The 21,441-nt window shown below is 40.7% G+C and overlaps 1 gene segment (V, D, J or C); it reads left to right on the top strand.

Moving 5' to 3' along the window:
- Positions 1–327: 327 nt before the first annotated feature.
- On the top strand, positions 328–20,098 carry LOC140487746 (Ig heavy chain C region, membrane-bound form-like). The segment is given in 8 exon segments: positions 328–418; positions 1,059–1,149; positions 11,234–11,539; positions 13,367–13,672; positions 15,612–15,920; positions 16,375–16,704; positions 19,527–19,654; positions 19,794–20,098. Coding segments are annotated over 7 exon segments (1,407 nt in total).
- Positions 20,099–21,441: the final 1,343 nt, after the last annotated feature.

Raw genomic sequence — 21,441 nt, 5'->3', positions numbered from 1 at the left:
TGAAGCAGACCTCAGGCTGCCTCTTACAAAACTATCAAAGAGGAAATGTACCATTTAAATTAGCAAACTGGTGACACAATGGGACAATGTTTTGGGCATGTCGTATGTACTGCTAACACTTCCATCAATTAAATGCTCGGACAAAATGTTGGTTTTAATATATCTAACAGCTCAGGAAATCACTGCTAATTGTTATGTCAACAATGCCATTAATTCTAAACATGATCAGTACGAAATGGCTCTTTCAAATGAAAATTGAGACCTAGAGTAAAGAACAGAGAATGAGTGTACTGGTCTCCATCATTGTGATACTACAGTGGGTCACAGTGTTGTGCACAGCGACATCCTCATACAATAACCACTGACAAGTGATTATCTCAAATTGGTGATTTCTACCATAGCAGGAGCGAGAAATAATGTGAGATGCAATTTAAACACAATCCAGTCGTGCTAGTTTGTACAAATGTATAATTTTTTTCTACCTTCTTCGTGTTGATTGTCAAGTTAAATGCAGACCAAACCTGGAAAAGTATTCCAAGTTTTCAAAATACAATGAAGAGTAAAAGCAGAAATAATGCACCAAATCATTCTTAGAGGAGTCTGAATCACTGCTTTCCAGGAAGTGAAGAAATTATCTGCATTTTACAGTTTACAGTCTGTCATAGTATTTGACACAACATGTCTCACAGTGATATAACTGGAGTGACACTGCAATTATGATCAATACAAAAACCTATTCAGCCTCCATTGTTTGAAACTAGTCAGTGATTACTTCTTCAAATCGTCTTAACTTGCAGTGCAGTATTAATTCTGTGGGGTTTAATGCCAGTATCACTATTTAATTTGTAAAAGTGTTGGGTAATTATCGATACACCATTTGGGGATTTTGAGAATCAGCTCATGTGTTACTCTGTGAAGTATAAAACAGTATTAAAATTTATCAAGAATGATCAGAATTCACTAGCGCAATTATGTGATGAAGATTTATTGTGACTTTATTTTTGCCTGTGGTTCTGAAAATTTAAAATGATGGTAAATTTTTGATTTGTTTTATGCAGAGCTAGTTATTGTGTGACCCAGTCCAGAGAATGTAACACTGTGACTATCTTGATTACTGGGGCCAAGGGACCATGGTGACAGTGACTTCAGGTAAGAACTATGAACTTTCTTCGTAACTTTTTAAAAACTTTCTATTCATGTGACTAATTTCTGAATTAAATGAAACTCAGATTCTGTGCTGAGTTTGGTTTGGTTCGGATTGATTTTTGTTCAGACTGATTATAGACTTCAGTTAAGGCTCAGCAAACAGCTAAAATGGTGATGATGGCGTCAGTTGCTCCGTGTATCTCTTTTTTTTTGATCAGATGGGCATTCTGTGTGGTTGGGTTACTTGAAGCACTATTGTCTCTTAAACAGTCAACTATAAATAATGTTTAATGTCAGTGACACACTGACTGTGAGTTTTATTGTCAACAACAAACGCTAAGAATTCAAAGATGTTTGAGACATTACCAAACATGATTAAAATATGCTAAAATATCATTATTCATTTCTTGAATATATGTTCTTACCATGATTATATTTTCTCATTTATTTTGTTGATGACAAGCAGGTTAGAAACTGTCATAAAATTTTCTTGCGGTGCTATATTGCAATTTGTTGATTAGATTCTGAGTTGTTTTACTTGATTCTGTTGAATTGAGTTGATTGGATTTTGGCTTTGTTTTTACTTGGTTTTGTTGAAGTGTGTTGATTGGTATTTGAAATTGTTTTATTTGATTCTGTTGAAGTGAATTGGTTGGATTCTGATTATGTTTCATTCAAATCTGTTGTTTTGAGTTGATTGGATTCTGATTTTATTTTCCTTGATTCTGTTGAATTGAGTTGATTGAATTCTTATTCAATTTGTGGAATTGATCAGCGTTTTCATGCTTTCTGTAATTGGTGTTTTCTTTCTGGTGAGGAGATTGTCTCTCTGGATTACTGTTCATTACCAATATTTGTGAAGTTCTATTGTTTCTCATGAATCATTTCTGCATTTGTTCAACTTATATGACACATTTTTCTCTGCTTGATTGAAAACATTACATCCATTTGTAACCGTCTGAAAACCAACTTAAGGCAGAAACCCAGAAGTGTGAGAAATGAAAAAAATAAGTTTTTAATGCATTGAATTTTTAAAAAAAGAACTCAGTTCTAATTGGAAGCTAACTGAATTTTGTTTTGAGTAGCCTCATTCAAAATAAAATTTGGGACTAAAATCTGAAACTGCAGAATTGAACAGATTATGTAATTGAAACTAACTTAAAATTATAATGCGATAATATTTGTCCATTCAGTAATTTTGTTTTGACCATGAAGTGATTAATCAATATATGCCTTCAACCGCTCTACTGTGTGCTGCACAGGATTGTCATGATCAAGAAGGGTGTGCAGGTTGGAAATAAATTGAACTGTTGCCAGAAATGTTACAGCTTTAAGTGTTAAGTCCCCTCACAAACAAGGTTGCTGTTATGACTTGTTATTTCTATTCAATTTAATCATTAGTTTGCTTGATTCTGAGCAGCTTTGTTAGACTTCAGTTTGTTTTTTTGTGTGAGGTTACATCATGTTCTTGGTTCTGTTGAAAATGTTTGCAGAGCCAGTTCTGCTGCAAACACACCATGTTGTGATCTGGTGATCGTTCATCTGTTGAGGAAGGACTGTGCTTGGGTAACATTAAATGTGTTATATTTGGGAAACCATTTCTGGTTTCAACATTGTTTTTGCAATGTTAACACGGTTGGTGATAGTGAACCGCTCCAGGTTCCTCATTCAATGCATTTTAATTAAATAGTTACATTTTACAAAAAAATATCAACTGAAGAGTCATTCTTTCGGAAACAACTGCTATAGTGAATTATGTGACCAAGGACAAATTTTGGATTAATTAAAATAATTCACCCATGAACTCGCAGGGCAGCATGGTGGCTCAGTGGTTGGCACTGCTGCCTCACAACGTCAGGATCCCAAATTCGATTCCACCCTCTGGTGACTGCCTGTGTAGAGTTTGCACATTCTCCCTGTGTCTGCGTGGGTTTCCTTCGGGCGCTCTGGTTTCCTACCACAGTCCAAAAGATGCGCAGGTCAGGTGATTTGTGCAATTTAGCACAGCCATAGTGTTCAGGGATGACTAGGTTAGAGTGCATTAGTCAGGGGTAAATATAAATTAGGGGGAATGGGTCTGGTTGGGCTACTTACTGTTCAGAGGGTCAGTGTGGAATTGTTGGGCCAAATGGCCTGTTTCCATACTGTAGGAACTCTACTCTTAAAACCATGGGAGTACTTGCTGCAAACACAGAGAATTCATTTTATATCGATGTGTTCAGACGTATGCAGAGTTCACAAATTTGCAGAAGACATGAACTAGAGGATAACGGAGCACATTGTTTATTCAGACACTGAAAATAGAGTAATATTTATTTTAATTAATATACTTGACTGATTTATTGCAATGTAGCGATCCAAAGGAATCTGCTCACATTTGTTAAGTGTTACAATCGTTTAGATTAGATTTCCTGCAGTATGTATCGGGCCATTTGGCCCAACAAGTCCACACCGACCGTCTGAAGAGTAACCCACCCAGACCCATTCCCCTACCCTATATTTACCCCTGACTAATGCACCTAACACTATGGACAATATAGCATGACCAGTTCACCTGACCTGCACATCTTTGGATTGTGGGAGGAAACCCACACAGACACAGGGGAGATTGTGTAAACTCCACATCGGCAGTCACCCAAAGCTGGAACCGAGCCTGGGTACCTGGATCTGTGAGGCAGCAGTGCCCACATTTACTTAGACATCTGTTAAAGCGGGCAACTCCAGACAGAAGCATGTTTTCAATTCATACCTTTTTAAACATTTTCGTTCATTAAAAGCAGTAAACAAGAAAATGACCTTGCCCTGATTCCTTCAACAGAAATGCTTTCCACACTGAAATGCAGTATTGACTTTATGCAGTGCATGCAAAATCTCCCCAGTTCAAGGAACGTTTTGGGCGGCACGGTGGCACAGTGGTTAGCACTGCTGCCTCGCAGCGCCGGAGACCCGGGTTCAATTCCCGCCTCAGGCGACTGACTGTGTGGAGTTTGCACATTCTCCCCGTGTCTGCGTGGGTTTCCTCCGGGTGCTCCGGTTTCCTCCCACAGTCCAAAGATGTGCAGGTCAGGTGAATTGGCCATGCTAAATTGCCCGTAGTGTTAGGTAAGGGGTAGATGTAGATGTAGGGGTATGGGTGGGTTACGCTTCGGCGGGGCGGTGTGGACTTGTTGGGCCGAAGGGCCTGTTTCCACACTGTAAGTAATCTAATCTGAAAAAAAATGTAAAAGTAATTTAGAGAATAATCCATTGCCTCCGGATCTGTGCTTTAATTGGCGATATTTCCCACCTCAATCATTTTATTAAATACAATGACTTATTAAGTTTATTAACTCAGTGGTTATTTATGTTCATTGTGAACACATTCTCGTTCACATTAATCCACTGGTTAGTTCCTCTGATGAATGTTCAAGTACAGTGAATATATTTGACGTGAGGAGTTGAGCAATGTATCCTCTAGGATTAAGTCTGTTGTACAGTTTGTTTCAGTGCTATCTCTGACTAACTTGTCAACGGTCCTGACCATTTGTAAATTGTCCAATTCGGATCCCTGAATCTCAGACAGTTCAATTTCATCTCGCGCTTCAAAACCATTTTTATCAGCCAGAAATACAATATTCGATTAGGTACCTCAGAATTGAGAGCCCTGACTAAGTTGTTCCAATCAGAACGAACGTTTCAGGAACAAAAGGCAGATAGCAAGAGTTTTGAAATTGGTTGTTGGCAACAAGAGATATTTGATTGAGCGAGGCAGATGGAAATATGCTGTATACTTTCTTTGTGCCTCAGTTATGCAGGACATGTTTCGTGGCACAATGTAGAATCAGAATTTTTGCATCTTATTATTTGAAAACCTGTTATCAGCTTTTAATGTCACTGGCAACGGTCATATTACACTTCAAAACATTTTAATCTTTTTCGGACTAAGTAGACCAGCTGGTGCAGCAACATTCACAGGGGAAAGAGGAAGGGGGTTCGAGGTTGGAATCCAGTGACAGTGAATTGATGGCAATACAATTCCTAGTTTTATTCCTCTGTAGTTCCCATAGAGTTTGAACAATTTGGAGCTGCTATCAAAGTATTCTTGGATAAATGTTGAAATGTTACTTTCATTGTACAAACATTCTGGAACAATTCCTGGTTGTTGGAAGGTGTTAATAACTAACATGGTTTATGTACTGTCAAACAGGTGGGCTGTGTTCTCTGTGATAGTGTCGAGCTCATTGTGTTCAGGTCTGTTGTGATGTTGTAGTAGTGTTCCTGATTCTGTGCCAGGTGGCCTGTGTTCACTTACAACCTGTTAGAGAGGTATGTAACACCATCTCTTATCAGGTTACTTCAGTGCAAGAAAGCAGATTGAGATGTTTGGGTGTTTGTTGGAATTCCACTCACAGAGGCCAGTGAAATCTATTCGATCGCTGTCCTGACTTGTGTCTCTTAGATATGAAACAGAATTTTGGCAGTTAGCAGCTTTTTCCAGATCAATATTTGTTCACAAGCCTTTGGGCATCGCTAGATGGTGTTAATGGAGTAAGTGCTCAAAGAAATCCCAGCTTTTGACTTGCTGTTCTAACAATATAATTTATAACTAATCCAGATTGAATCATTTTCGAAGCACATTTGATGAGATGATCCTTCGGCTGTTTTTACTTTATATTAAACCAGTGCTGTAGCTGAATTTGATTGTTCAGTACGGTGGGAGTTCCGCTGAATCCAATACTTGCAGCAGATGGTGATAGCTTTTCAGATGGTCTTCAATTGCTATCTCCGACCATCCAGTCCCTCTGCTAAGAATCCTTTCTCCAGCAGGAGTCAAGCCAACGTAATCGCTGTTTATCTCAACAGGTGTGAGCTCTTGTGTCAAAAACATGAAAACAATTTGGTGAAGAGGGGGTCTCTGGGTGCGAAAGGTTAACCTTGCCTTCTCTCCACAGGAGCTGCTAGACCTGCTGAGTTTCTTCAGAAATTTCTGTCTTTTATTTTGGTTTTCTAGCATTTAAAGTTTGTTGTTTCATTGAAAAAAGTTCTGTTCGATTAAACACGTTCTTCAGAGAACAGATGCATTTGAACAAATTGCGAATGTTCAGAGATATGAAAGATCAGAGAATCATTGAATTTGAGCACCCTGATCTCGAGCTGGAGTTTCACAAGAAACTATTATGAAGTAACAACCCATTCCAGGGTGCAGTGGCTGCTGTAATTGGGTGGAAGTTATTTTGATCACTCAAATAGAGAATGTCAATGATCTCGTTCCAAATACTCACCAGAATTCTTTTTAAAGCATGAGTGAAATAATTAATTTGTTGAAATATTTTAATAAAAAGTGTTCACCACCAGTGCTAGTTTAATGAATGACACAATGATAGGAAGGTAGGAGCAAGAGGAGGGCACTCAGCCCCTCGAGCTGTTCCACCACTTACTTAGATCATGGAGCATCTGTGAGCTAAATCCGCAGGTCTCCCTTTGGCTAAAACTCTTTAACACCTTTGATTAACAAGCAAAAACTATCCCAGATTTACTGATTCAGTAAACAAAGTACTGTGAAACAATGAGGCTGGAATTAATTGCTCATGAAAGTAAACTTTAAATCTCTGACTATTTCCAATTGAAACATCCCAATCATCATATTTCATTCAGTTAACACTATACTTCCCTGGAATAAAGAAATATAATGTGTGATTGCCTTGCTAAAAATGAGGGATGCTTGATTCCTATTATATGATTAAGAAATAGCTCTGTTCCTTTAGTGAAAACACAGTCAAATCACACAAAAGGAAACCATGTCATCTTGTGTAGACACACAAGTGCCTCAAATTATTTACAATTCTTCCAGTGGTTGTTTGAATCTCTAGACCGGTGTGGAAGTGTCAGACTTTTTATATTGCCTTGAGAAACCAGTTGTCATCAGTCTATTTGAATTGCTGAAGTTGGTGTGGTACTAGCACATTCACAGCGCTGTTAGGAAGTGAGTCCCATGGCTGTGATTGAGGAAGAGGAAACGGGCAGGGAAATAGTTGAGAGTCAAGTTGAAGTCTGATTTGGAGGAAAGCTTTCAGGAGAAGCATTTACATACATGTGCGCCCTTATCCTCAAGGGTCACAATTTTGGAACATGCTGCCGAAGAGACATGACAGCATGCAAAATGGAAGCTGAAGAAGGCACCTTGGCCCCTCTAGAAGGCTATTCCATTCATGGGATCATCATTAATCTTGCTGCTCACCAATCTTCCCAACACTCGATAACATTGAACCTGATTGTTTACTATTCAGCAAAAGAATGGTGAACCTTTGGAATTCTCCACCACAGAAATTGATTGAGGATAAAACATTAAATGATTTCAATAAGGAGATAGATTCCTTCAATCTTTAAAAAAGTGCTACAGATATGTGGGAGAAAGGGAAACAGGCTACAATATTGGTTGAAAGCCATGAAAACATTGAATGGGACATGGTTTGTAGGTTTGTAAGTTTGCATGTAATGCCAACATTGGTGGTATAATTGGCAGTGAAAGTTATCTAAACGTACAATGAGATCTTGATCAGCTGGGCCAATGGGCTGAGGAGTGGCAGATGGAGTTTAATTTAAATGAATACGACATGTTGCTTTTGGAGAAGATAAATCAGGTCACAACTTACAGGGTTAATGGTAGGGCATTGGATAGTGATGTTTAAACACAGGGCCTTGAGGGTCCAGACTCATAGAGTCTTACAGGGTTAATGGTAGGGCACTGGATAGTGATGTTTAAACACAGGGCCCTGAGGGTCCAGACTCATAGAGTCTTACAGGGTTAATGGTAGGGCATTGGATAGTGATGTTTAAACACAGGGCCCTGAGGGTCCAGACTCATAGAGTCTTACAGGGTTAATGGTAGGGCATTGGACAGTGATGTTGAACACTGAGGAACCTGAGGGTTCAGACTCATAGATTCTTGAAAGCGTTGTCTCAAGTACCTAGTGTGTTGAAGGTGTTTTGCATATGTACCTTCATTGGTCAGGGCACTGAGTGCAGGAGTTAGGGCTTCGTGTTGTAACTGTCCAAAACATTGGAATGAACTGCCAGAGGAAGTGGTAAATGCAGAGATAGGTCCAACATTTAGAAGACATTTGAACAGCTAAAGGAACAGGATATGTCTGGATGGATATGGGTCAAAGGCAGGCAAGTGGAATGAGTTTAATTTGGGAACTCTGGTCAGCATGGATGAGCTGGACCAAAGGAACTGTTTCTGTGCTGTACGACTTTATGACTCTCTGACTTTATGTTGGAGCAGGCTCAAAGTTGGAAGGTGGTGAGCAAGTGAGGGGCTAGATTGGGCATGTGGGAGAGTTTGGGCTGGTAGGCTGTGAGGTGTTGGCTGGCTGCTGGGTAAGCTTGCATGCACTCTGTCAGGCAAGGTGGCATCAAGGTAAATGGTAATGGTCACAGGATAATTTGTTTGAATTGTGCTTGGTAGGTGAGGGGTAGTTTGAGCTGAAATGCAGGAGGTCTGTCTTTGCCAGACAGGTTTATAGAGAGGTGGGAAGGATGCCAGGCTGGTTAGTGTAGAGGTGGGCAGAGTGCCAGGATGTTTCAGGGTGGAAGGTCACTGTAATGAAGTGACAGGTGGACGTGTTGTCAAAATGCAAAGCTCGGAGTCTGGCAAAATGGTAGGTTGTAAAGCACAGATGCGAAAGGAGCGAGGATGCAATGTGCACAGGTTGACTTGGGTAAGATGAGAGGTCAGTGATCAAGGGCTGAGGTCATGTCTTGGGTAGTGGGCTTTTGTCAGAGGTTGTGAAAATGATGGTGCCAGGTCCAGTCAGGGCCAGATTCACCATGGGCCAGGTGCAGGGCGGCAGGAGTGTAAATGAGTGAAAGGAATTGAGATCATATGTCCTTCTGGAATATAGAATATTGAACATTACAGTGCAGTACAGGCCCTTCAGCCCTCAATGTTGTGCTGACCTGTGGAACTAATCTGAAGCCTATCTGTCCTATACTATTCCATTTTCATCCATATATTTATCCAATGACCTTTAAATGCCCTTAAAGTTGGCGAGTGTACTATTGTTGCAGGCAGTGCGCTCCATGCCCCTACTCCTCTCTGAGTAAAGAAACAACCTCTGACATCTATCATCTATGTCCTCTCCTGCTAGCCATCACTATTCAAGGAAAAAGACTTTCACTGTCCACCCTCTGTTTATCTTTTATGTCTCAATTAAGTCACCTCTCAATCTTCTTCTCTCAAACAAAAACAGTCTCAAGACCCTCATCCTTTCCTCATTAAACCTTCCGTCCATACCAGACAACATCCTGGTAAACCTCCTCTGATCTCTTCCAAAGCTTCCACATTCTCTCTATAATGTGGTGACCAGAATAGTACACAATACTCCCAAGTGCTGCCACACCAGAGTTTTGTACAGCTGCAGCCTAACCTCGTGATTCTGAAACTCAGTCCCTCTATTGATGAAAGCCAACATAAAGTATGCCTTCTAAATAACTCTTATCAAACTGGCTGGCAACTTTTAGGGATCTATGTACATAAACACCGAGATCTCTCTTCTCAGCTACACTACCAATATGGATTGCCTTGGATGTGTTTTGTGTGATCGGGGTTGTGTGTTCCGGGCATGAATGGGTAGGGTTTGTCAATGTGAGTGGACATTTAGGTCTAGACAGAGTAAGTGCAGTGGTTAGTCTGAAAGATGAGGTTTGGTGGTGAACTGTGTGTCAATTTGATAGTTATTAAAGTTAAACATTACCAGTTCATTTCTCAAATCATATTTACGTAAATACTCAGCTGTAACACTCCAAAGTCTCTGAACCTTAATGGTCCTCCATTTTTCAGAGGCCTCCAGAATTCAGATAATTGTAAATTAGATGTTTCAACTTCCAGACAATTGGCAGGAGTTCAGCCGTGACAGCCCTCCTCCCAATCCCAGTGCTCAGCTCCTGCCTGTGCTGCTGCTGCAGTGACCTTCCTCCCAGAGAGAACATTCTGCCTTGCATTGATAAGGGAGGAAGGCTCACTGGACCTGATTTCCAGCAAACACGAGGGGACACAACTTTAAAGTGAGGGGAGATAGGTATAAGACAGATGTCAGAGGTAGTTTCTTTACTCATTGAGTAGTAAGGGAATGGAATGCTTTGCCTGCAATGGTAGTAGATTCGCCAAGATTAAGTCATCATTGGACAGGCTTGGAGCTGCCTGAACTGCTGTGCTCTTCCAGCACCACTAATCCAGAATCGGATTTCCAGCATCTGTAGTCATTGTTTTTACCTAGGCATACAGACGTAGGTGGGATGGGCTTCAGATTAGTATGACAGGGTGGCGCAACATCGAGGGCCAAAGGGCCTGTATTGCACTGTAATGTTCTATGTTCTATGATTCACTCTGATTTCTCTCCGGGGGTACTGCCAGCGGTTGGGTATTTCCAGCAGCACGGTACCTCGTGGGACAGCACGCTGGTTCCGTGGTTAGCGCTGCTGCCTCACAGTGCCAGGGACTCGGGGTCCATTCCAGCCTTGGGTGACTGTCTGTGTGGAGTTGGCACTTTCTCCCCATGTCTGTGTGCGTTTCCTCCCACAGTCCAAAGATGTGCAAGCTGGGGGAATTGCAAATGTTGTGTTCAGTGATTGGGAGGTTAGGTGCATGAGTCAGGGTTAACTGTAGCATAATAGGGTAGGGGATTAGTTCTGGATGGGTTACTTTTCAGAGGGTGGGTGTGGACTTGTTGGGCCAAATGGCCTGTTTGCACACACTGTAGAATTTCGATGAATCTGCATTTCCTTGGTTTGTATTTTGTGAAATGTCTTTGCTCTTCACAGCAATCCAGTGAAAGTGTCAGTTGGTGAGATCTTCAAAGTTACTGGGGTGGGATCAGAATGTTCTTCTTCCTAAATTATATGGCAATGGTCAAGGTCGAGGGCATGTTTCTAAAGAAGGAACAAATGATCGTGATCAGTAACTGGTAGGAAACAAAAATAAACTCCCGTTATGCTGTAGACTCAGTGGGAGCAGACTGGCAAACGTTTACAGCTGAGGATACATTTGAGTAACTGATAAGGTCAAATGAACAGAAACTAACTTGCTCAATTGGTCATTCTATTGTAGAGACACCATCTCCCCCCACGCTTTATGGCCTGGTCTCCTCCTGTCAGGAGCACGACACTGGTTCTGCGACCTTTGGTTGTTTGGCGATGGACTATTCCCCTGACGTCACCAAGGTAACCTGGAAGAAAGGTGGGGAGTTAATCACGACTGGATTTAAGACTTACCCATCAGTGAGAAACAAGAAGGGAACCTACACCCTGAGCAGCCAGTTAACCCTGCCCGGGTCAGCGGCAGATTGCCCCAGCAAAATCTACTGTGAGGTTCAACACAGCGGGTCACACAAGAGCAAAGAAATGCCATGTTCAGGTACGTGTTGTGGGAACTGAGATAAACAGAGCATCTGGGATTAATATGAACAAGGCATTATTTATAACCGTTTTCACAGAATCACCTTATACAGCACAGGAAAAAGGCCCTTTGATCCATCCAGTTCACGCCTATCAATAACAGCCACCTAACTATTCCAGTCTCATGTGCCAGCAGCTGATCCATTGCCTTGTGTGACTTGCCCTTGCAAGGATGCATCGCAATACTTCATACCTATTATGAGGGGCTCAGTCTCTACATGACTTATAGGTGCTGAGCTCCAGGCTAACACCACCCTCTGTTTGATTTTGTTTTCCCCTGAGATCCACTTGGAAGCTCCTGGCCTTACCTTCACCCTGTGCCCCTGAGGCATTGATCTCTCCATCAAGGGGAAAGGTTTCATCCAGTTGACCCTGTCTATGCCTAAAATAATTCGAGACATCATGATAATCTTCTCCCTAATTCTCCTCTGCTCCCAGGAAAACCCCTGTGTATCTAAACTAGTTTCATAACTGAAACCCTCCAACCCAGGCAAGATCCTGGCAAATCTCATCAATACTGCCTTCAGTGTAATCACATTCCTTTGATAACATGCATACAACGCTTCAGTATGGCCTAACCAGTGTTCTATTAAGTTCCAGTATCATCTCCCTACTCTTCATTGTCAATGTCTCGAGTCCACTGCATTCTTGGTCCCACTCAGTGGCTTCCTGGGAAATGTCCTCCCTGTGATTTTCTTATCTCTCTCTTAAATGTGTCACACTGCTCTGACTCAGATTTACCAATAAGTGTCAGCTTCTCGTCCACTCTGGTCAAGTCATTACCTGATCTTACTAAAATTGTCCTTCCCTTTTTCAGAACTTTGGGCCAATTTCTATTCCTTTACAGTACAATCTGAAATCCAACTGATTTACGATCACTGTCTGCACAGTGCTCCACCATTGAGGTTTTACCCACTGGGTCGACTTCATTCCCTAAAGTTAAGTCCAGATTCACCCCTCTCTTGCAAGGTCTGGATTAAAATTCTCAATATTAAACACATACTTTGTTAAAATATTCTCCTGGGGGCATTTTCAGAATTCTGCTCCCTCTAAATTTTTGACAAAATGAATATCCAAGCCTAAGCTGAGGAAGTTAAAAACCTCTTTTCTCATTCCCCGATTTAATTTACATTTCTCTGAAATTTGCCCATGTATGTTCACTTGCTCTTTTGGACCGATAGTAAGGTCTATCGTGCTCTCCCAGTAGTTATGTTTGCTGTATTTTGGTTTTGAAGTACTGTCCATTTGCCTTTGTTCGAGGAGGTATCCATGGTTTCATTTCTCTTTACAGCCTAAAATACTCTTGTCAGAATTGCGACAGAAGCAACATTCTGCATTGCACACCCCCAGCCCTCATCCTTTTCCATCTTTGCCTGTCTCGCCTGAAGGCACTAAATCCTGGAATATTGAATAGCCCACTCCTGCCTGACTCTCAATATGTCTCCGTGATAGCAACCGCATCATTTCCTCATTTATGCCAGTAATTCGTCTGCCTTGTTCATCAGACTCTGTCATTAAAACGAATACCATCCAACATTGCTATCTCCCTTTTGATGTTACCGGCCTATAGTTTCTATGCCTCCTTGACTCCCTTGCTGTGCCCTATAATTTTAGCCTTTCACATTGTCCTGCTGATCTTTCTGTGTGGATCCCAGCTTCTCCAGCACTCTGCACAATTATGACTCTTGTATCCATTAACCACAAGAAACCTTGATATATGAGAACTGATTGTATTTGTTCTGAAATTCGTCAGATAATTTATGCGATGTGTTTCCTAATGATCTAGGTATTCTCCCACCAACTCTTCTCCTAACCGTGAGCTCCAGTGAAGAAATCACAAGCAGCAAGTTTGCAACCGTCGTCTGTTCAATCATCGATTTCCATCCGAAGTCAATCTCCGTGAGTTGGTTGAAAAATGGCCGACCCTTGGATTCTGGTTTCTTCACGTCTCCCGTGTGTGAGGCAAACGGGAACTTCTCAGTGATGAGTCGGCTAATGGTCGCTTATGGTGAATGGTTCAACAGTGCAGTCTATACCTGCCAGGTCACTCATGGAGAGAACATTCAAAGTAAAAACATCACCGCACTCCAGGGTAAGAGACACACACTGAGAGAGCTACAAATCATTCTGAACTCTGATGTGAATCAAACACGCTCATTTATCAGGCATAGTAAACAGTACGGTACAGCTTCTCGTTTCCCAACATGCCACATATTGCATTTCAGTTTGAGTGTTACATTAGCATCGCTCATGACTCAACATTTTGGCAAGTCAGAAAAGCATGTTTCCTCTCTGTTGAAGATAGATATATAGACAGTGAGCTTTGTTAAATAGTTTATTGCCTGACCATGCTGGGAGAGGCGTTCAGAGGGCCGCTTCAAGGATAAGCTTGGGGGTGGAGGGGGGATATTGGAGAGATATCTGATTGAAACATAGAAAATACTGAGAGACTGAGGTCGAGTGAACGTGGAATAGATGTTTTGACTGGTAGGTCAGACTAGGACCCCAAGGGCACAATCTCAGGGTCAAAGGGGCACCGTTTCGAACTGGAATGTGAGGAGAAATGTCTTCAGCCAGAGGGTGATGAGGCTGTGGAACTTGTTGCTGCAGAGGGCTGTGGAGGCCAGGCCATTGTGTGTATTCAAGCCAGAGATAGATCGGCTCTTGTTTCGAGAAGACAGTAGAATGGCTGTAGCCCGAAACATCGATTTTCCTGCTCGTCGGATGCTGCCTGACCTGCTGTGCTTTTCCAGCATCATTCTGATCTAAACTCTGGATTGGCCGTACAGCCTTATTCTGATCCTCTATCTTATGATGTTGTGGTCTCAAAAAGATGTGGTTAAAATATGCAGTGACCCTTACTTGAAAATAAATCAAAATGCGTTCAATGCTTCATTCCCTGCTCAGGAATGACCTGTTGGCCTTGGACATTGTACGACATCGATTTTTATCTGGTACTGAACTCCTTAACTTCACTTATGGGATCAGACCCCAGACCAAGTGGGTATCACATCAACTGGGATAAACGTGATCTCAATGAGCTTCTTTAAGATGCTCTCTCTAATTAGTGGATGAGGCAGGAGAATAAATTCTGGTAAGAACGGTCCAATAGGGATGAATGAACTAGGAACTCGAGACAGGCTGATTTAGCCTGGTTTGGGGTAGTGATGTTTACACAGTGAGTAGTGGATGTCTATAAAACTAGTGCACATTTCCATCGCGTTTGTAGATTAATTTAAGACGCTTTTGTTTGTTTTTTTCTCCCCTGCTCTATGAAGAAATTAAAAAAACGCACCTTGGTAAATAAAGTGAATGTACAGACAGTTACGAACAAACTGAATGGAGGGAAAGACTGAAGGAGATGGGTGTCCTTCTCGATATCCAATACTGTACTCAATGTCTTGTTTTCCGATCTACTCCAAACACAGCTCACGAGGAACAATGACATAAATTAGAGAATGACATCACACCAATAACGCAAAGTATTTTTGATCACGTTAAATATAATGAACAGAATTTCCATGGCTGTTCACCGCTCCTGTAACACTTTAGAACTCTGCAAAGAGAATAATTATTATTTATTATAATTTGTCTAAAATGTAGGATGTGATTTGGCAGTCAGCATGACCAGCAGCATTTGCACCTAAGGGTTATGAACATGGAAATGAACTCATTATATTGAGATTACTCTTGTCACAAGTATCAATAGATGGTGTTAAGTGAGAGACAGACTCTGAAAGAAAGGTAATTCCATGGGTTACATGATGGTATCTTCGATTATTTTACTTTTTTTCAGGTTTCACTTGTTACAAAGCCAGTGTTCTTTAGGAGTAATTACAGAGGGTATGTTATAGGTAATCACAAATGCTTTCACAAATCAAAATACATCAACAACAGTAAGCATCGTTTCAGCAATAGTTGGAGTTGCCATTTTGAAGGTGGTGTCTTCACCCTGTGAAGAAGTAATCTGAAGATTGACTGTTTGTATCATAAAGGGGCATTTTTCATTAACTTTGATTTTTGTTTCATAGAAGATACCGAGTGCCACCCTAACACCGTTAAAATCCTCCCACCGCCAGTAGAACAAGTCTTACTGGAGGCGACGGTGACGTTAACCTGCGTTGTGTCCAATTTTCCTTCTGGAGTCAACGTGACCTGGAAACAAGAAAAGAAGCCTCTGAAAACAGAGATTGCTGACCAGCCTGGACAGAATCCCGACAGCGTGATCAGCAAATTAGACATTTCTACTGAAGCCTGGCTGAGTGGCGTTACTTTTGAATGTGTGGTGTACCATCAGAATCTACCGACTCCGCTGAGAGACTCCATCCACAAGGAGAAAGGTGAGCGGTGAGATTAAAACACAAAGGATCCCATGTGTAATCCAGATCCAGTTACATCAATGTCAGGCTTTGATTGGTAATGAACAAACACCGTTGGGAGTATTAATGATGCATGTGAAGGCAGGATAGCTAGGTAGCTGATTAAGAAAAAGATGGACCAAAGGATATTGTATTCTGATTCAGTCAGATAAAGTGGGAAGAAGCCTGGGTTGTGACGTCACCATCAGCAATGACAGTTGGACAGAATGTCCTTGTTGTGGGCTGGAAACATGGAGGCAACTTTCACATTAAACTCGACCTTTTTTACTGGACAGAATGTGTACCATTCTGCTCCTTTAGTAAACGGAAGTGAATAAATCCCAAATTAAACATGGCATATTTTAATATTTAGTGAAATTGTGATATTGGTTCAGCATTTTTTGGTTGATTTATATTTGTCTCAAATATTTTGCAGTGATTAATCCGCTGGAGCCATCAGTGTCGGTCCTCCTGCCACCAACAGAAGAAATCTCCGCTCAGAGGTTTCTCTCCCTCACCTGTTTAGTGAGAGGTTTCTCCCCCCGAGAGATCTTCGTCAAGTGGACAAACAATGACAAGCCAGTGAATCCCAGTAACTACAAGAACACTGAGGTGATGGCGGAGAGTGACAACATCTCCTTCTTCATGTACAGCCTTTTATCCATTACAGCGGAGGAGTGGGCCAGCGGTGCTTCTTACTCCTGTGTGGTGGGACATGAAGCGATTCCACTGAAGATCATCAACAGAACAGTCGATAAATCCAGCGGTAAACCAAGTTTTGTAAACATTTCGCTTGCACTGATGGACACTGTTAATTCATGTCAATAAAAATCTCAAAGTTGCATTTAATAATTCAACAGAAGTAATAGAAGTGTTTTTTTTCCTCCAGTTGTGAGTTAAATACTGAATTAATTGTTTCCCACCCTGACTTCCATTCCATCTGTGTAGTTAAAGTGGATTATTAAAAGGTCTAGGACAAGTGTCTTGTGCAGTTAATGTTCTCTGCTCAGATACACCCTGGGTTAGAGACAGAGTAAAGCTCACTCATTGCAGGATTCCGCCAAATACCTTATCCATCCTAAATCCCTCTGTGACAAAATCTGACAATGTCCATTTTATGTCAAGGGTAGAGCACGAGTTTTGAACTTGGTGTTCTTGATTCCCCCGATTGGACACTCTTACAAAATTCATGTCAGTTTTAAACTGCCACATTGCACCAATTGGAAATGTAAATTTAAGACACGTAAAAATTAAATTTGATTGGAACATACCAATCGTAAATAGTGCAGAACAGTTTGAATGTAACCTTTGTTTCTGGGGAACTGCCAGGGATCTTGCACCAGCGCATGAGTTGACAGAATGTATCTTCACTTTCACACCAAAGAGAATCAACAGATAAGTTGTCGTGAAGCAGAGGGGAGGGGAACGATGAATGGTCTGTCCTCTTGCTCCCTGTGAAGAGTTTTCATGGAAGATGTCCTCTGTAATGTAACCCAATTGCTAACAGGAACTGTCAGCGTCTTGCTTACTGTCCAAAGATTTAACATTTCCATGCAAAATAATACCTTTGAAGCATGTTGGACATGCTTGGCTCTGTTAACAAATGATTAACATTGATTCCCATAATCCAAAACTGGTGTTTGCATCGTCCCAGTTTGAATTGCATAGTTTTGTCTCAGTTTTCTGGAGCACATGGGATCAATTCTGGTATTCGAATACCTGATATCATTTTGTTTCACATACAGAACACAAGTCGACATTTTCTAATAAATATATTCAGAAATGTTATCTCTGGGGCAGTGGGGATTTGAACTCGAGACTTTTCTCTCAGAGACAGAAATTCTATCACTGCAACAGAAGTGTTGCTCATAAAACACTTATCTCTCCATGACGATGGGAAATGTTTCCTACAACACCAAGGTCAGATCTAATTATGGGCAATCCATTAAAATTCGAACAATAAATTAGAATAATAAAAATTGCAGTCTGGTATAAGAACAGATACAGAGAGATGATCACAAATACACTCGTAATGACACATATACGAGCTCTCACCTAAAGACACATATTTATGTGCACACTCAAATGTGCATATAGATAAGATGTCACACATGCATACTCACACAGAGCCACACATGCAAGTGGCACTTGAACACTCTCTAAGCTCATACAAAAACTCACATACACCGAATGAAAATCATTTGCACAAATGAACAGGGGTACTCACACATAACCATGAGAAACATAGACACACGGTAACACACAAATACATTTACATTCATACAGCACAATGGGTACAGACATACACGCATGAACACAGATACAAATTCCAAAAAATGTCCTCCCACTTGTCAACTCACACAGGCACATAAGTGCACAGAGATAAATATTAATATCATAATTTTCCCATTTTCAGAATCACAAACATACAATGACAGAGGCAGCTTAATTCGTTATTTTTAAACCACATTGATCAGCATGGATACAATATCACACGTACACACAAATTCAGAGTCTCACATGCAGACACACAAGTGCATAGATCAACAAATAGAGGGGTGTTTATTAAATAAGGATAATGGGCACAAGCATCAGCAAGCATCCACAAACAGTAACACAAACAAGCTTCTCAGGAGATGGTTTGGGAAAGATTGTCACACAAGCAAACATCATCATATAAAGATAAACATCCATCAAAACATAACATTGCATGCTAACATTTATTAAGCATGAACATGAAAATAACCTAATGTAGGTAGGATCTGAAACAGACACATAACCACACATTTTAGATAGCACTAATGAAAAGTGAACACTCACAAAGAAATTACAAGATAAGCATAGGCAGCAACGAAGTGGCATATTAGCATGATGATGCTGACACAATGTGAAAAGACCAAAATTTAGGTACACACTCACATGAGCACACCAGCAGTAAAGGAACAGGAATATGTTTATTCACGCACAGACTCCAACATGGGCAAGAGTGAAGTAAGAGACTCTCATAACCACATACACAAACATTGAAGGAAAACCAAACACACCAAGCAGTAGATCAAATAAATTAAGGGACACATGTACAAACACTTATTCCTCAATGTACAGATCCTACAAACAAAAATATGAAGCAATGTCCTGACTGTGATGTCACTTATATTCATGATTAGCCAAGCAATTGGTCACCAATACATAAAGATGAGAATCACATTTGAACTTTTATTCAGTGATGGCCACAATTTTCAACTAAAGTGCTGTCACAGCCTATATTTAAAATATAATGATTCAATTAAAATAATCATTAGTTATCAGCATTCCTCAAATAATAATATCCTTAAATAATAGATTGAAAGAAAAATAATTTAAAACGTTCTGACATGGACAATGAAGAAAGAACATGTGCAGTTAGTATTTGTAATTTCTTGCTGAGAGTCAATAATGCACTAATAGATACAGATAAGAGTCACATTTGAGAAATACCTGACTGCTTTATGAAGATGTAATGGTCTCTAATTACATGACTTGGATGCAGATACATCGATCTGGATCAATAAACAATCTAAATGCGTTCTCTCGGCTTTATATTCATAGATTCAATAGATCGCACTTGGATTGAAGACTATGAGGATGATAACAGCAACATCTGGACAACTGCTTCCACGTTCATCACCTTGTTCTTCCTGAGTATTTTCTACAGCGCTGCCGTCACTCTGGTGAAGGTGAGAATAATCACATCTTTCTCACGCCAAGCAGCCCAATATGTTTTGTGAAATCTCTAAGTGTGCCATTGAATAAACATTAAGTCTGAAAGTCCCTGATCATAAATATCTGCGTCATTGCTTTATCTCTCTTTTCCAGGTTAAGTGAATGAATTGTGGACCCCCTTGATTTTCCTGATCTGCTTATCAAGGTCTCTGAATTCCCAATCTACAATCTGTCCTGTTGCTGACTCTAACAGTGAGATTACTTCAGTTTATCAGCGTGTAACTGAGACAATTATTGATGGATTTTCGTTTTTACTTTGATATCTTTGAGATGGTTGTGGTTGGAAGAATTTGTAGCTTCCCAGTTGTTTGAAGCCCCATTTGTTTTGCTTTTATTAGTTCCTTACTCAGAATGGTTACCTACCCTTTCTGATGAGCCTTTGTACTCCCTTTCTTGTGACTGTTACTGATGTAACCCTTTCTGATGGGCCTTTGTATTCCCTTTCTTGTGACTGTTCCTGATGTAACCCTTTCTGATGAGCCTTTGTATTCCCTTTCTTGTGACTGTTACTGATGTAACCCTTTCTGATGAGCCTTTGTATTCCCTTTCTTGTGACTGTTACTGATGTAACCCTTTCTGATGAGCCTTTGTACTCCCTTTCTTGTGACTGTTACTGATGTAACCCTTTCTGATGAGCCTTTGTATTCCCTTTCTTGTGACTGTTACTGATGTAACCCTTTCTGATGAGCCTTAGTACTCCCTTTCTTGTGACTGTTACTGATGTAACCCTTTCTGATGAGCCTTTGTACTCCCTTTCTTGTGACTGTTACTGATGTAACCCTTTCTGATGAGCCTTTGTATTCCCTTTCTTGTGACTGTTACTGATGTAACCCTTTCTGATGAGCCTTTGTACTCCCTTTCTTGTGACTGTTACTGATGTAACCCTTTCTGATGAGCCTTTGTATTCCCTTTCTTGTGACTGTTACTGATGTAACCCTTTCTGATGAGCCTTTGTATTCCCTTTCTTGTGACTGTTACTGATGTAACCCTTTCTGATGAGCCTTTGTATTCCCTTTCTTGTGACTGTTACTGATGTAACCCTTTCTGATGAGCCTTAGTACTCCCTTTCTTGTGACTGTTCCTGATGTAACCCTTTCTGATGAGCCTTTGTATTCCCTTTCTTGTGACTGTTACTGATGTAACCCTTTCTGATGAGCCTTTGTACTCCCTTTCTTGTGACTGTTACTGATGTAACCCTTTCTGATGGGCCTTTGTATTCCCTTTCTTGTGACTGTTACTGATGTAACCCTTTCTGATGAGCCTTAGTACTCCCTTTCTTGTGACTGTTACTGATGTAACCCTTTCTGATGAGCCTTTGTATTCCCTTTCTTGTGACTGTTACTGATGTAACCCTTTCTGATGAGCCTTAGTACTCCCATTCTTGTGACTGTTACTGATGTAACCCTTTCTGATGAGCCTTTGTATTCCCTTTCTTGTGACTGTTACTGATGTACAGAAAATTCCCAGCTCACAGCGCATGTGTTCTCATCTCAATGTGGCATCCAGCCATTATATTCACTTCTGTTAGCTTTTACATCAACTTTTTGGATAAAAATGCTTTCTGAAATTGTTAATAAATCTCGAATGAATATGCACCAACCTTGAGTTTACTTAATTCTTTCTTCAAGGCCAGTCAGTAATAATACATTTTCTCACATCCTACTCCTTTCCCAGCCAAATGCTTTCACTTGTTCTGTTTGGTTGTGTTTCATCCAGTCATTTAGTTTAATGCTGTGCTACC

The sequence above is a fragment of the Chiloscyllium punctatum genome, chromosome 17 (assembly GCF_047496795.1).
Source record: "Chiloscyllium punctatum isolate Juve2018m chromosome 17, sChiPun1.3, whole genome shotgun sequence".
NCBI classification, from domain to species: Eukaryota; Metazoa; Chordata; class Chondrichthyes; order Orectolobiformes; family Hemiscylliidae; genus Chiloscyllium; species Chiloscyllium punctatum.
The sequence above is the reverse complement of the archived record's forward strand: the minus strand, read 5'-3'. Positions and strand labels throughout refer to the sequence as shown.